General features: G+C 40.6%; 1 protein-coding gene across 7 annotated transcripts in view; it reads left to right on the top strand.

The window, feature by feature from the left end:
• PCMTD1 (protein-L-isoaspartate (D-aspartate) O-methyltransferase domain containing 1) overlaps window positions 1-17286 on the top strand; it is an 83414-nt gene that overhangs the window by 44641 nt on the left and 21487 nt on the right. For 6 of the 7 annotated variants that reach the window (XM_090039949.1, XM_090039950.1, XM_090039953.1 and 3 more), the window contains 2 exons: window positions 5037-5466; window positions 11121-11223. In XM_090039949.1, coding sequence (XP_089896075.1) covers window positions 5160-5466; window positions 11121-11223 — 410 coding nt within the window. In that variant the 5' untranslated portion in view covers window positions 5037-5159. Of the gene's footprint in view, window positions 1-5036; window positions 5467-11120; window positions 11224-16566; window positions 16720-17286 lie in introns of those variants that run through there. The other variant, XM_090039955.1, reaches the window with a different exon arrangement.

Below are 17286 nucleotides of genomic sequence, written 5' to 3'. Positions count from 1 at the left end.
TGTGCACCCAGGACCTTCCCAGGAGCAATAAACCCTGCTGTAGTTTTTTTTTTTAGTTTCTTGCACCCTAATAGGGGCGCACATGTAGACACTGAGAAATTAACTGAGCAGTTAATTATTCGACTGTGTAGTAAATATTTTGTGTAGGTGTCTTCTGACTTTTAGCTTTGAGCCTTGGGAAAGTAAATTTGCTAGTCTAATTAAAACATTTTCTACCTTTTTCCCCATTTATCCCTTAAAGCCCCGTGGTAATCTTATTTTAAGACCATTGCTGATGACAACTTCCTTTTAATTTTTCTGGGTGAATGGTTAGAGTTAGTTAACTCCTTTCAGTGATAATTTGGCTAACTTTATTCCCATTACTATTGCTGTAAAGAAAAACTTATTACTCCTGAAGGCTGTATATTCAAATTGGTAACCTTAATTATGGACCAGCTCAGCAGATTTTCATCAGTTTCCTTTCTTGTATTAGCTTTTCCAGAAAAGCAGCATTTAGCAGTTCTGCTGAGCTTTGTATCCTTAACATACTAAAGGCCTTTCATTAATACCTTTGGATAGCTCTTAGTACAGTAAAAGCTGCTCTGTTAACCGGTATGCTGACTTGTAAGGTAAAAACGAAACTGGAAGTGCCCACCATGGGGGCTCAGCGAAACTGGAAGTGCCACAGCCCGAGGCAAAGCAGCCTCCACGGTGCCTGCCTCACTGTCCCTCGGGGCCTGCAGGAGGGGCGGCGGCCCCAACACTGACTTGGAAGACAACATAAATAAACATATATGAAAATAGGGATTTGTGCAGGTGTGTCAGAGTATTTGAAAATTGGGACTTAAGTTTAGATCACTTTGTAAAAAAACAAAACAAAAAAATTTAATGGCATGTACAGTGATAACTTGAACCAGTTGGAATATGTCTAAATAGTTGGTACTTGACAGTACAGGAAAAGAGCAGCTGGCAACATTTTTTTTTGTGAATGAAGTCTCATTCTGTTAGGATGTACTCAATCCATACAAGGCAAAATGCCCATATTTGATGTTTCTGCTAATATTAATTAGCATGTAACAAATTAGCCGTGCCACAACTATGTTTAATATTTTATTCAGTTGCTTAAACTCTTTCTCTATTAGTCATCCTGTTCTACTTGGTTAGTGCATGTGCATATTTGTCATTCTCCTAGTTGGAAAGTTTCTTGCGTAAATGTTAGCAATTTTTCTGTCTTCTACTGTGAACTTGAAATGTAGCTTTCTATTGCCAGAGCACTTGGCTATTCTGTTTTTTGAGGGAACATTGAGTAGAATTGAGCTGTTGTATGGTCAAATCAGGTATGTTTTGAAGTATGTATGCCAGGTGTGTATAGAATGCTGTATGTATGTTAGGAAATGAATCTGTCTCTCATACTGTTCACATACTGTGAAGAAATGGGAAGAGTTGACTAAAGTGTGATTTATCAATTATAATCTCTTATATTGCATAAGTTGACTGCCATTTATATTACTATATGCTTAATTATCTGCATTACTAACCAAGCAGAGGCCTTTGCCGATCCTCATGCTCAAATTTTCATATCTGGGCACACTTTGTTTTGTGTTTTGGCCATTTTGAAAGCGGATTATGTATACTGAACTTGTGTTGTGCTATGGATTTGAACTGGTTTCCAATCACGTATATTGGTTTATGTGCAATTTCTATTCCTAGGCCTGGTCTACCACATGAGACATCAAGTGTCTACTATGCTGACGACCACCCCCATGGCTCCTTTTGGTGGCCTTGGGAGGAGTGGAGGGGACAAGCCATGCTACAAAGCATGGCTCTGTGCATCCACCCATCTGCCCCTTGCAGCAGAGTTCATGACTGGGAGCATGGAGGAGGTTGGCACGTGGGCTGCCTGGGGGCAGGAAAGGGCAGGGGAAGCAAGTAGCAGAGGTGGCAGTTCCCAGAGGAGCAGCTGAAGGAGCCACCAGAGTAGCTGGGGCAGGTGGGTGCCCGATGGGAGGAAAGCATTTACCTCCTCAGACAGGGTGATCTCGCAGCACTCTCGTGTGCCATGAGAGCAATGGAAGAGTGGTGTGGCACACCCTTTGGGGATCACTGTTGTATGCAGTAAAGTATGTCTTCCATTTTATCAAAGGATTTGTGGAGAGGTTTCACAAGACTGTTTCAGATGGAGTTGGGAATTAGAATCTAGGATTCTAATGCTATCCCTGTATGGTACAAGACAACGTGCAACTAAAACATGCTGCATGTGCCAAAAAGCTTTGCTTCTGAGCATAGCTTTTTGAGGTACATACAGCTCTGTAATAATGCACTTGTATAGCTTCCAGATATGAAGTGGCTGCAGTCTGCCTGAGCACAACGCTGACTTGTACCATATAGCCCTCTTGTACCATGTAGCCCTTACCTGTTTTCAGTTCATGGCCTTTCAAACTGGATGAAACTGCTTTTTTAGCTGTGCCTAATCACTTTATTACCGTCTTCTCAGAACATGGATGAAACCAGTGCTTCTCTTTTTCTAGTATTTTCTTTTTTACTAAAATGTGCATTTCAGTGGCCAAGCTGTGTCAAATTTTGTGCCACTGGCTATAACAATGATATCTGTTAACAACAGGGAAAGAAATGAGTGCTTTGCCTGCCTTTTCATTGTTTCTTTAGATGGATAAGCATGGTCTGATGGATCTTCACTAAAAACAGAAGCTTGCTTTCCTCTCCCCAACCTGAGAAACTGAAGCATAGATTTTTACCATTATAGTAAACATCTGAATTAGGGATGTAAATATTTTTAAAATGAGCCATTTCAGCTTTTCTAATGTACATTTGTTAACTGTTTAACCAATAACACATACCTGTGGAGTAGCCAGTCCCTGCTCTGCTTGCTGCAGGGCAACACATGCAGGCAGCAAGTTGTGCTCCTGCTACCAGCCATCAGGCCCTGCCCTGCCCTGCCCTGCCCTGCCTTCCCTTCCCTATGATTCCTCCTTTAGGGAGAAGGCTGGCTCAGCTCGTCTCCAATGTTTCCTCTACGCACCTCAGCCCCAGCTCTTCAGTTTAAATGGGGCAAACTGCTGGTGAAAGAGGCAGGCAGTATGCAAAAGCGGGCTTTGCTGCCTCAGGGAGTGGTAGTCTGGAAAAGTAGTAAGTGGCATGATAATTTGCACAACATAGTCTGTTTTAAACATTAACTGTAGTGCATTAATAGTATAAATATAGTTCGATCATTTAACCTTTCACATCCCTATTAGTCCAACTCGTTCAACACCCAAACTAGTAAGGCTTTGATGTGTTCCACTTCTGTTCACACCATGTCCAGAAATTAAGCACATCTTATTGAATTTTAGGAACTTACAGTTTTTTTACAGTTTTTTAAAATAACTATAAAATGTTACCTTTGCATACCTTTGCATGCTTTTCTTTTGAACCAGAAGAGAAAGGAACATTTACACTATTAAGTATGTTGAATGAAATTTTACAAACACAGGTGTGCAACTTAAATGCATGAGTCCCAGGATAAGTTAAATATTTTTCTTTTAAAAATCCTGTGTGACATGCTGTACTTACTCGCACACTATGCTACCCCAAACAAAACAAGGACCTTTTTATGGGAAGGCAGAATAAAGAAAAAGTCTTGTGCCATGGCACACTAGCTCACCCATAGCTGAATGCTACAGCTGCCTGGAGTGGAGGTGGCATTCCCCTCATCAGCATCACTCTTCTCCCTCTCCCCTCCCTGCAAAGCCAACAGCTACAGATTTGAACTGTTACAGCCACCTCTGTTAATCCTCTAAAGCAGGGTTGTCAACTAGGGGTACATGTACCCCTGAGAGTACTTGGGAAGGCCCTACGGGTTACACATAGGTGGGTGGAGATGGAGCGCCGTCACCTATCACCCTGTGCTGCCATCTGCCACCCTGTGCTGCTACGGCCTCCCAGGAGCAGGGCCAGGTGGAGAGGCTGAAGGCAGCGGTACCCCTCTGTGGGCCGCACAAGTGCAGCCCTGCTGGGTGACCAGATGAGGGTGTTTGGGGGAGCTCACACATGGTGGCTGCTGCTGCCCCCCAGCACCCCACACTGCCACGGCTCCACATCTGGCCGCACTCTCCTTCCCCCCCCCCGCTGCATGCTAACCTCTTCCTCTCCCCTCCCCCCACCCGCATCCTGCTGCATGCCACCTTTCCCCCTGCCCCCCCCCCCCCCAACCTGCTCTGCATCTGGCCGGGATGCTTATTAAAAAAGGTTGAAAACCCCTGTCTTTAAAGCATTAATTTGACAGATTGTGAGACGGTTAATTCGCTAACTTTTGGTCCTGGCAGCAGGAGAGGGAGAGTGATGCTGACATAGGCATGCCACCCTTGCTTCAGGGTTGTTGGTTGTAGCCTTGTGTGTTCAGGCCTGGGTGATCCAATGTCAAGCACAAGCCCCTGTCACAATTCTGATGTGAAAATCAGCTTCCTTATTTAAGATGCACCCCACTATTAGATGGCTCATTTGTGTGAAGTATGTGAATAAATAAAGTGTGTGTTCCAAAATGTTAGAAGGCACTCAAACACCATGGGGAATGGGTTCAGTGTAAGCCAGCGGTTCCCAAACTCCAGCAGATTGTGCATCACCATATTAAAATGATACAACCTTAAGTACCACCAGCAAATTTTTCAGTTTTAACCTTAAGTACCACCAGCAATATTTTGTCATATAAAGTCATTATAAGAAATCTGTTAATGTGTACCACTGACAGGCTGTCTGCCTACCACTGGTGGTATGCATACCACAGATTAGGAATTGCTGGTGTAAGCACCTAATCTGAGTAAATGTACATGGTGTTTTTCAGACTCGCCAAAAAATAAATAGTCATGTAGACTAAGAAAATTTGCATTTGGAAATTAGAATTTGATAAGAAATACTACATCACTTTTTATAATTCATTTTTCCAAAGCAAGATTACACTTAAGTCGCCGCCTTTTTGGGGTTACTTTTGTTTGTTTGGTTTTTATATTTCCTTTTGAATTGCCCTTGTCAAATTCAGAACATTGAAATTTTTGTTTTTCTTTCAGGATTCGTTTGTGATGTTCTACTGTGTTGTTGTAAGGAAGAGAAGAGAGTCCCTTGCACATTGACATTTGGAAAATCTCCTGCTAATGTTTTTCAAACTAACTGAATTATCATAGAAAATCATCATGGGAGGAGCTGTGAGTGCTGGGGAAGACAATGATGACTTAATTGATAATTTAAAAGAAGCTCAGTATATTCGCACTGAGAGTGTGGAGCAAGCCTTCAGAGCAATTGATCGTGGTGATTATTATCTGGAAGGATACAGGGACAATGCTTATAAAGACTTGGCTTGGAAGCATGGAAATATACATTTATCAGCACCCTGCATTTACTCTGAAGTCATGGAGGCTCTGAAGCTTCAACCAGGATTGTCTTTTCTAAATCTTGGTAGCGGAACTGGATATTTGAGTACAATGGTGGGATTAATATTAGGTAACTTCCTTTTTATTTTTCAAATTTCTTCAATTGAAATACAATACTATAATTGATTTTAGTTACTTAGATGATCTCTTCAGCATTTTTACAAGGATTTTCTAGTAAAGTGCTATAATTAAGTAATGTAATGGAACAAGCATAAATTTGAACATGTGTTCTGAATGCTGTAAAATATTTAAGAAATGGTAGCTAAATTTTCATGAAAAAATGTTTTAGAAAAATAGTTGTCACTTGTCCATCTTGCTCTTCCTAGTGTTCTTTGATTCCTAAATTGTTTTTTACATGCTTGAAGCAGAGGGTATATAAAGGATTATTATCTTTCTACAGTACTTAAACTTGCTAGTGATTTATAAAAGTATTCTCTTCAAACAGGACAAGATATTTATATACTTCCTAGATGGATAACCTGGATTAAATTAGGATATTAATATTTTTTATTTTTTGTTATATTTGGTGTGGTTTTTAATCCAGCGTAGCTTTGTAGCTTACTTGTTTCATTGTAAGTGCATCTGATTGTGCTCCTGAATGAAAAGACTGTATGATGCTGACTAAAGTTATTTTAAAGGCCTACCAGGTTTGAGAATAGAGAATTTAATATGTATAAATGACAAACTGTCAAGAATAACAAAGGTGTACCGAGTGATTTTGGCAACGAAGATAGCATAAGCTGCCATAAACAAGAGGAAAACTAACCTTGGAATCCAAAGTTGTACAAAAGGTTATTAAATATATTGAAAATATGGCTACATAATGACTTTTACAGGGGGCAGTTGCGTATGCAGCTTCCACCTTTTTGCTTCTAGCTTTTAATGGTTTGAATCCTAACATGAATACTAATGGAGGCAGCCTGGCAGTTTCAAGGATTATTGACTCATTTCAAATGTTTTTGTAGATGATTCTTGCATGAAAAATGCAACATAGAAACTTAGATTTTGGAAGAAAATTTATTTTGTCATTATGGAACAGGTTAAGTGCTCATTTTCAGTAAAAAGAAATTCTCAAATTTTCTACCTGTTTCTAATATAATTTCTGACAGTTTCTTTTGTTAGCTGAAATGAGCTTTGCAAATGCACTTCTCTCATTACCTGTTTTATATTTCTTAATAGTGCTTCCTTGAACTAGAGAGCTCATCTACAGTTACAAAAAGCATTAGAAAATATGCATGTTCTGTCTGCTATTGTCTAAAATTCAGACTCTCACCATATTGGCTTATTGGCTTTCATAAAGAGGGTTAATGAAGGAGGTAAACTTCTAAGGGAATTGGAAATAATCCAGAAGGAAGGAAATCTATAACGCACCAATTCTGTAAGTTGCTCCCAAGTGACTTCGTTTCTTCCAGTTATTGTAAATCAGTGAAACAACTGAATCACTGCTCTCTTGTGGTAACCAATTAGATTCTTTAATCAAAATAATAAGCTGGAATACTTGGGCTCAGGGGTTGGTAATATACAGGCTGAATCTGGCCTGTGGAGCGATGGTATCTGGCCTGTGGGTCAGAGGACTTTGCCTGCCTGTGCCCACATCCATGCTGGAGCTGGGCAGGGAGGAGGGCCAGGCAGCTAGAAGCTGTGCTCATGCAGCTGCCACTTTTTCTCCATTCTCTGCCTTCTCTCCACCTCCATTATCTACCCCCTCCCCACCTCCTTTAGTAGCTTCTGGCCAGTGGTGGGCTGTGCTGGAGCCACATAGCTTCCAGCTGTGTCTATGCCACACTTCTAGCTGTCTGGGCCTAGTTCACTTCCCCACCTGCTGGAATCTGGGTCTGGACTGCATCCAGGGAACTTGGGTGTGTAGAGAGGCAGTGGCTGCACAGATACAGTAGCTGACCCAGCTGCTTGTCCCTGAAGAGGATGCAGGCCAAGCCCCCTGTTCCCTGCCTGCCTTGAATGGTAGCTGGGTTGCTGCAGCCCATGGCTTGTAAAGGTTTCTGGCTGCTGATTTTGAAGAAATCTTCATTGTTATGAATTCAAAACTGAAACATGGTATTTAACAGACACTGGCTCACGGAACATCCTTTTCCTTTTCTCGAAGTTGACTTTTGATGGAAATGAGGTACTTTATTCAACATGGGAGATACTGAACAACAGAAACGTCACCATAACTGAGTTCTTCCATAATAGTTAACACATCATGTAATTATAGGATACTTTTCCTTTTATTCACTGCTAGCTGGATGCCTGTAAGCAGAGTGCAGTATTTAAATATTTGTCTAATCGTGGCAAAAATCAAAATGATTAAATGCATCCCTTCATTGTGTGTGTGCTTTTATTTATTTATTTATTTGGTTTAACAGTACCATTGGCTAGGGTCCTATGCACTTTTATCTCTATGTGAAGCTGTATTTAGCTAATTTAACTAATCTCCAGGAAGCTAGTAGATGTTGGTTGCTGCCTCATCTGTATTCTTCTCATCCAGAAAAGTTCTTAAGAATTCAAAATTCTAGGAAGGGAGTGTGGAGGAAGACAGTGTTGTGAAAGACTAATTTTGAAGGTGACTTCAAAATACCAAGCGTCTATAAGTAAAAAGGCATTGAGAAAATCTGCTATGTCCTTCAGAGATGTAAAATATAACACAAAGACATGTAAGATGAACCACATGAGACGAGTATTTTAGATAGAAGAGGAAACTTAGCCGTTTTTAAGCTTTGTGATGATTTTTTTTTTAAAAAAAATTCCATTGTGAAGGATGTTAACTTTATTTCTGAAAGTTAAGTTGGACATAATTGGGATATTTTTTTTTAAACTGGTATAACCATCCTCATATTTAATTCACAGTTTGGAACCCCTAGTGAAAATAATGTCATAAGCTTTATTGTTTCAACAAAATACAGAAATATTAGAATATTATGATTTTGCTGTCATGTTTGTCCTTCATGGTGTAATATTGATTTGTAGACAGTTAAAGTATTACTGTATTGCTTTGATAAAGTTAAAAAATAATTTGATATTCTTCATAATTGCCTTGTGACACACAGTAAAAACTACTCAAAATTAGAGTATTCCCATGGATTTGGAGCCAGATGGCACTAACTTTAATTGAAAATATATAAGAATGTAAACAGTGCCACAGACACAGGAAAATAAAGGCTAGAGTTGAAATGAATTAGTTTAAAAACTGCTGTCATGTTCTCAGAAAACATTTTGCTTAGAAACTGTAGCTTATTTTTGTAAGAGTGGTACAAAAGATGAGAGCGGCTGTAGCACTGATTGCAAGTAGCACCCAGTGAAGTAATGAACTAAATTTATAAAAGATGGAGAAGACCTAGTGTTTTGAAAACAGGTATATCCCTTGCATGGCTTTTTTTATTTTCTGTAGATCTATTAACTGGGAAAATTCTGGAGTTTCCTCATCACATCTTTTATGCATCCATTTTGTTTCATTAGGTACTAGATGTTTTTAGCATAAAGTTAAAACAGCAAATGTTCTGCTTGTAGTAGCTTTGTGTGGTACTGTTGCATATTAGGTCATTTACCACATGGGAACTATGAATGTGCTTTGTGGATTTACAACAAAGTATTATATCCAGATTATGTAAAGTCAAAAATAGTTGGGCATTTGTTCTCTGTACTTCCACTGGTGTTCTTTTAAGTGCTCAGGAGTTTGTCTGGAATAATTTGCATTACTGAAATATTTTTTAAAAGCTGCTTAAATTATTAATTAATAAAGTTTTGGGCTAAATTAAGTCAGGACTAAATGTTTAGGATGCAAATTTGAGAGGTAATGGAAAGCAACCTCATGTTAGTATGCTGTGGAAGGGTGCTCTCTTTTTTTTTTTTTTTTTTTCCCTTGTACTTTCTGGCTATTATACACTGAGAGATTTTTGGGGCTGATACTGATAGCTAATTTTTAAGGAGACATATCAGCCAATACCAATCCAATTTCTAAAATCGGTCCAGCAGTTTGAAGAGCAGTGTCCAGTTGGTAAGTCTGTTGTGGTGGAAGGGAAGGGGTGTGGGGGAGGTAGATTGACGCCCCTGTGGTGAGGGAGGGAGTGGGGCTGGGGCAGGACAGGGCGTGGGACAGATCCACAAGCAGTTCATCTGGAGGCAGGGGGGCACAGCTCCTGCTGCTGTGTGCACCCCAGGAGGTCATGGTGGTGGGGGGGATCTGCATGGGCTGGTGTGGGGTGGCTGCTGCTGTGGGTTGGGGCTGGGGCGAGCTCTGTGCCAGGTTCTTCCCAGTTGAGGCTTGGCTGGGCTGCACTTGGGGCAGGTGGTAGCATTGGGAGGGGGCTGTGGGGCGGTGCTGCAGCCACTCTAAAATTCACCATAGGCCTCCCCCTCACCCCCAACTCCTCCTCCCAGCCCACCCAGCCTAGGCCTAGCCCTGCACAAATCCAGGGGCACACGCCTCCCCCTATATATGCTCTTGGACAAGTGGCATGAGCAGCTGGATGAGCTTCTCCCAGATGAGTGGCGTGCAGTGGCAGAAGCCAGCCCCGCCCCCCCCTTTCCCATGCCTCCCCGATTGAACTGCAGCTCCATCCTGCCCCAGCCCACTCCCTCTCTCACTGCGGGGGCTAAAACATTTAGCCCTGATTTGCCCCCCAAGCCTCTTCCCTCCCTGCTCCCGTCCCACCACACCAGACTTGCTAGCTGCATGCAGTTCTCCAAGCTGCTGGGCTGTGCTTCTCTCTGCTTATGTGCTGTGCTGCAACTGTGTGCATGCATGGGCCATTTATTGGCCAAATTATCAGCCACATCAGGCTGATTTCCCAAACAAACTATTTTCTTTGTATCGGTGCCGATCTGATATCGGACTGATGCATCAGTGCACCTCTATTAAAATTCTGTGTTATGGTTGACTATTGTATAAACAATTCCTGTCCTCTTATGGCTACCTAAATTGGACCACCTACATAACTGGTTAACGTCAGAGTTACTGTTGCTTTTGACTCATCCTTAGGTGGGTTTAATTCTTGTTACACAAATGTAGCCTTTTAATTTTTTTTAAAAGTTTAGCTTCTCTCTAAATGAGAGGGTAGGCGAAATCTGGGTTAGAATTGAGGGGGACCGGTCCGCAGGGTCAGTACGAACAGATTCAGACACATACTGTACAATGTAAACATTTTTATAACCTTAAATTCTTTTCCAATTAGTGTAAATTGCAAAATTGAATGGTACATTTGTGGGATACTGTACAGTCGTCTTTATCAGTCTACAGCAGTTATATTTTAATATAAAATGATGTGAAACTTCCATGGTAAATCTTCCTAGAGTAATAACATGCATTTCATCCCCATTTCCAGTTGCTCTCTCTAAAAGTTAAGTCTAGAGACTTACTGATAAAGCAAAATTCTCTTTACTGATTTATGCTCTTTTGCCTATGAATGTAATAGGAAAATTGTATTTGACCACACAGCTGTGTGGGGGAAAAATGCTAATGTTATAAAAAGGATGGGGTCCTAGGACACTTTGGTTTATTCTTGGATTTCTCACTGAATTGATAAATCCTTATTTGCTTTTGTTTGTTTAATGATCTGAGAGTGAGTTTAAAAAATATATTCTTTTGTGCAGGGATGTTGACAGGCTGAATTTAAATGTCTATACAAGGACTAAAATCTGCTATTTGAAAGGTATAGTTGAAGAGTAATAGAGTGCAAAGAATAATTTTGTGCTAATTAAGCAAATGACTGCTGTTTTTGTTTACAGGCCCTTTTGGAATAAATCATGGAATAGAGCTTCATTCAGATGTGGTAGAATATGCCAAGGACAAATTGGAGAGCTTCATAAAATATAGTGATAGCTTTGATAAGTAAGTATCTAATTTGCCAAGCTCTTTCTGAAGCCACAAATTACATGCTTTTTAACTAAAATTAAAAAAACCCGAACTTTTAAACATCTTTTAAATCTTTGTTGTTGAAAATCAAATTTAAGTGTTGTGAGATGCCTTTAAATGTGGGCAATGTTGAGGTAAATTTGCAACTTGGAGAGGGGTAGGGTTTTAAGTTGAACATCTCTGCTATTTGAGTGTGTTTGGCAAAATCTATCCCATAAGCTTGCATAAAGATTAAGATACATTATTATGCAGGGTACTGTCTTTTCAAGTGTAAGGTAAATTTTTATATATGAGAGGGGCAGATTAGTATTAAACAGACACCCTGCTGTGCCCATCTGTTGCACAGTAAGTTAATCTGAACCGCACTTCAAGAGGGATGTGGACAACTTGGAGAGGGTCCAGAGGCAGGCCACTCGCATGATCAGGGGGCAGCAGGGCATGCCCTATGAGGACAGGCTGCGGGACCTGAACCTGTTCAGCCTCCACAAGGGGAGGCTGAGGGGGATCTAGTGGCCTGTTATAAACTAGTCAGGGGGGATCAGCAGGCATTGGGGGAGCACTGCCAGGAGTGACCAGGAATAACAATCACAAGCTGGCAGAGGGTAGATTTAGGCTAGATATCGGGAGGCGCTGCTTCACGGTCAGGGTGGCTAGAGTCTGGAACCAACTTCCAAGAGAAGTGGTACTGGCCCCTACCCTGGGGGTCTTTAAGAGGAGGTTACATGAACACCTTGCCGGGGTCACTTGACCCCAGTACTCTTTCCCGCTATGGCAGGGGGTCAGACTAGATGATCTACTCGGATCCCTTCCAACCCTAGAAACTATGAAACTATTTAACCTGGTAGTGACAGGACAGGATATACAGGTGAATGAAAGACAGACATGGGAATGGATTTAAGCAGCAAGGCCAGAACTTTAATAGTGGAAGAGAAGTGTTTTATTCCCAACCACATGCACCAAATCATTTATAGTTACTAGGTATTGCAGTAGATTCATTGTGGAATTTCAGAGTTCTCACCATCTAATTAAACTAGACTGTTAAATTAGACTGTTCCCTGGGACTTAGCCCACTTCAGAATCCTATTGCTCTTCCCTCCGGTGAAATTGGACTGTATAGAGGCGCTTGTATACACGACAGGGTTAGCCCTCAGGGTTTTATTCTCTGTCCCCTAAATTGAAATGGTGAGTTTTTAATTGAAACCCACCATTTCAATTTTTCCATCGTGTTATGGCAAGGGGCCCCATCCTTTTTTTGCTGGAGCCTCCCCACTGTTGGGGCAGGGGGTGGGCAAGCTGCTGGCCAGCCAAGTGGCCCCTGAGTAGTTGGGGGGCCTGGTCCTTCCCTCCGTGGTGGAGCTTTGTGGGCAGGATGCTAGTGGGCTGGGTGCTGTCCCAGCTCAGAGGCAGTACCTGGCTTGATCCAACTGTTCCCCAAGCCTGCCTGGGGAGCAGCGCATGGTGGGCTTCCAGCGAGCGGGCTCAGGGAACAGTTGGATTGGGCCAGGTGCTGCATCCAAGCTGGGGCAGCATCCAGCCTGCTAGCAGCTGCAGAGACAGCCCTGAGGGGTGCTGCTGCCATGGAGGGAAGGACCGGGTCCCCCCATAGCTTGGCATCCACTCAACCCACCAGCAGCTCGGCCCCTGGCTGCGGGAGCAGTGGCAGCTCCATTGGTGGGGGGAAAAGGGGAAGAATCGGGCTCCTTGTCACGTCTACCTTCAGCAGGTGCCTGATGAAAGGAGGAGCAGCAAGGAGCCTGATCCTTTTTTTTTTTTTTTTCTTTCTGTGGAGCCTGCCTGCCCCTACTGCAGCTGGGGATGAGCTGACAGCTGCAATGCATTGTTGTAAACTGAAGTACATCTGAATGCAGTTTAGTTTGAAATGATGCAAGCTCATTTAAAACCCCAAAACAGGTGCACATATAATGTATGACACCATTAAGCCACATAAATTAAATTTTCACCATATATACATCATGATGACTGTCCCATGTACAAGTGCCCTTAGGGTACCAGAGTGCACTGTGGCCTGTGAAGGCTTCAGGTCTCTTCTGCTCCTTACAAAGTTCCACCAGCTATCAGAAAAGGTGTTGAGTTATCCCCATTAAAGTTTTTCCATCTTTCCTCTTCTCTAAATGTATATCAGTTTGCTGTTGCATTTCTGGTCTGATCACTCTCTCTGCTATCACTGAGAGAGACATTTTTACTAACATAGACAGGTACCCCCAGGTAAGTTTTATAGATGGCAACTGAGCTTTACCTTTCAATTTTTTTGTGCTTTTATTAATGTTTTAAATCTGACCTTTGATATGGGTAGGGTTTTTGTGTGTTACACTTCTTGTTTTTCCTCCCACTAGGACAAATAAAATTATACCAAAGTAAACTTGGTGTGTTTCATTACTATCGTCTTCACTTTTAGTTCTAGGCAAATCCTGTTACCTGAGGTTTTGCGCAGCATCAATTAAAATAGACTAATGCCAGAAATGTACCCTTTTATGTATTATGGAGGAATATTTCACATGTTAAGAAAAACTATTGCTAGATCACGTGTCACTAATATGTAGTCACTAATCCTCTCTGCTAAAATTGAATGTGCATTTTTTGTCGGTCAGACTTAAATGCAACTACCGATTCAGATCCCAGGTATTCAGTCACTCAGCTTTCTCAGACTGAAACTACAAACTAAGTGATGTAGATGTATTTCTTTTTAGTAGATTGTGTGGGATGTAAGGTAAGGAAGGGGGTGCAAATGAGTCTTACTATCTGTTTGACCTTTTTTTTTCTCAAGATAGCCATTGTTCTTGGTATTCATCTTTTATTTAATGTTTCCTAATCCACTTCTTGCCTCTTGCATAATTTCTGGATCATGGTAACTAAAGCATCTATTACACTACATAATCTACTCAAAATTTTGACTTAAGTATATTCTTATTTCCAAATGGAAATTAATGTCTGTACCTTATTTGAATAATAGTTCTTAATATGTTATTTTGGAAGATTTAAATGTACTGAAGTAGCAGAGTCATCTCTTGATTTCAGAAAGATTAAACTTGGGCATGATGCTCTGAATGTTACACTCCTGCATTAAAGTGGTAACTGTGGAGGGTTTTTTAGCTGCAAATGACTGTTGCATTGTAGTATCATACAATTTATGCTTGTTTAAATAACATACTTCAGGATGTATGCTAGGCTTTTTCTTGCAATCGTAGCCGAGCAAAAGTTATATAATCTAACAAATACACTTCTGTTACATGCAAGTAATGCTTGCCACTTGGTTAATCACTAATAGAATAAATGGTTGGCTGCTTTGCAGATTTTTTTTCTTCTCTGAATATCTGCAGTTTTGGCTGACAACTTTCTTTGCAAAGAGATCTGATTGTGCTTATTTAGTACTGTTTTTAAATTATTTGATATCCTGACTAGATCTGAGGTTCTTCCTCTGATTGCAATGGTTCACTCTCCTAATGATTTGTTTGCACAGATTTTATACAAAACAAAGACATAAATGATCATTTTAATGGATCTGTGTTTTTTTTAAAATCATATAGTGATACATTGTTATCCAGGAGACCTGATTTTGATTTGTACTTCAGTAACCTAATGTCTTGTCTGGGGCTCCAGGAAATAAATGAGAAATTGTCTGACTTCTGAACTCAGCTACATTGTCTGCCTACGTTGTCTGACTTCTGAACTCAGCTGATTTCAGATTTGATTTGTCCAGTATTTGGATGAAAGGGCTCCAAAGCAAAGAAGAGGAATAGTGATTAGTGTCTTTCACCTCTGTACCTGGATTGAACCCAGCAACAGCCTGTACTGACTTTTTTCATCCTTTTGATTTTAAATGAAAGTCTCCATCTGTTATGCAGATCCCCGGGACCACCACCACTAATAGAAATGCTTGGTAGCGGACTCTGCAGAGACCCAGAATAGAATGGGAATAAAAATTACATTTTACCAGGGTATACTTGAAGCATATTGACAGGGCGGTATGTAGAAATTTGGATTGCTACTTCCCTGTGCTGTACTTACTTAGTGGATAAATAAAAATTTCCTCTGTCTCTAAAATAGAACCACCCTATTTTTAATTACTTGAGTCTTAAGATAAAGAATAAAATCTACCGTGCCATATAATGCTTTTCTTATGGTTCCAGCTGCTTGTACTTAATAACCATGATCTATCTTGTGTTGTAATTATTCCTACGCCAATCGGATGGGACTAAATTTCATACTGATGACATGTTTCTGTGCTTGTTTGTATGGTAAGGTCTTGGAGCAAAACACAAAAAGAAAGAACCTTTGTATCCCTAAAAAAACAAAGACAAAAACAAAAAAAGATGCACAGAAATATCTTTTCTGCTTTGCTTGGTTCTGTCCTCATACTTTTGTCAACCTGTCTACAAGCAGAAAAAAGGACACACACACAATTTCTAGAGTCTTTGTATTTTTTTTAGTGCAACATCACATGGGATTGCTTATAGCTCATGCAGCTAAGTTCTGATGCTCAACATAAAATTCTTACTGTGCAAACAGTTAGATTACTGGATGCAAATGCCATGTCTTTTTGTAGGAGAGGAGAGTGTTTGAAATGCATAGAAATACTGTGTTGTGTGGCATACCACTTTCCTTCTGATGCCTAATAAAAATAGCATTGAATTAATGTAAATTTTGTTTCAGTGAAGGAACAGGTTTTGGTTCAGAGCTCAGTAGCTCTATGAAAATAGTATTTCCAAAGGGATTTGAGCAACTGTGCTCTCTTTCTGACTAATAATTAAAGGAGGATTGGCTTCCTCTGGTAGTTAGTCTACTACCACTTGTTCCCTCCTGTGCTGAGTCCTCAGAGGAAAAAAAAAAAATCACTTATCAAAAAAATAGATCATTCTAATAAACAATTTTGTCTGTATCCCTATCTGGCCAATCTTGAAAGGGTTAGTTTTTTTCTGAATGGAGATAGAGATGTCATTTGATCTAAGAGGTATAGCAGTGTCTTTATTTCATCAGATACTTTTGCATGTAGAAGTAAAAAGGAAGGTCTCTCAAAATATTTTTGAAGTGTAATCAGGGTTTTTGTAAGGGCTTGCTTAGGCATAAATTGAAGGATGCCCTTGATCAGCATTTAAGATGTGTTATGGATCTCCTACACATTTTAAAATCTGAGTGGAAATGCATGCCAACTAAGGAAAAATCATTCCTTAAGAAGGCTCTATCTAAAGCACAAATGTGCAGCGTATCAGGCCCCGCTTCACCTGTTTATTGAAGGGGAATGTGTTGTCTTTTCTGCTCCCAGTCAACTTCTAGACCTAGAATATCCAGCTCGGAGGGAGAGCCACAGGGCAAGGCTAGGTCGCCTATCTTCTAACACTCTATCAAAAACCAAACCCGTGTAAGCTGGTGAAGTCCGTGCTGTGAAAGAAAATCACCACCCTTCTCAGGAACAAAAGAAATTATCGCTACTCTTCTAAAGAAACCACTCCAATGGTAAGTCATGAGAATCCTAGTACTACTTCTGGGATAAATGTTATGGGTAAAACTTCTCCCTGGAGTCCATTAATGAGTTGTATTTACACTGGGGAAAGTAAACTTACTGTTGTCAGTCTCCTGACATAGTTTCTTTGTCACTAGTAAAATTTGGTATATTTTAGTTGTGAGGGGGCTCTCTGAAGGCTAAATTCTCCTTTCAAAAATTGACGTTCTAAGAATAGATATGTGCATGGACTCCTCAAAGAGAAGCACCTGTTTTTCATCCAGTTTCAGTCAGATGATTATCACAGTATAAAGAAATCAAAACTCCTGAACTTTAAACAGAAAAAAGAGAAATAACTCCTGAACCAGTTCCTCTTGCCATTACTGAGGAAGTTAACCTGCCATTTGAGGTTTACTAGTCTTACAAGGATCAACGAGATACGATTCCCATTAAGGTTCTTTGATACTGAGTGGTTCCTCTTCACTTACCTGGAAATATTACAAGCAATTAATACTTATAGCCATAATGGCTTTTAAAGTCTAGGACTCCAAAAGTGGATGTTGCATCCAAACTTATCTAAA

This window comes from Crocodylus siamensis, chromosome 3 (assembly GCF_052110815.1).
Source record: "Crocodylus siamensis isolate JL-2025a chromosome 3, ASM5211081v1, whole genome shotgun sequence".
Lineage (NCBI taxonomy): Eukaryota > Metazoa > Chordata > Crocodylia > Crocodylidae > Crocodylus > Crocodylus siamensis.
The sequence above is the reverse complement of the archived record's forward strand: the minus strand, read 5'-3'. Positions and strand labels throughout refer to the sequence as shown.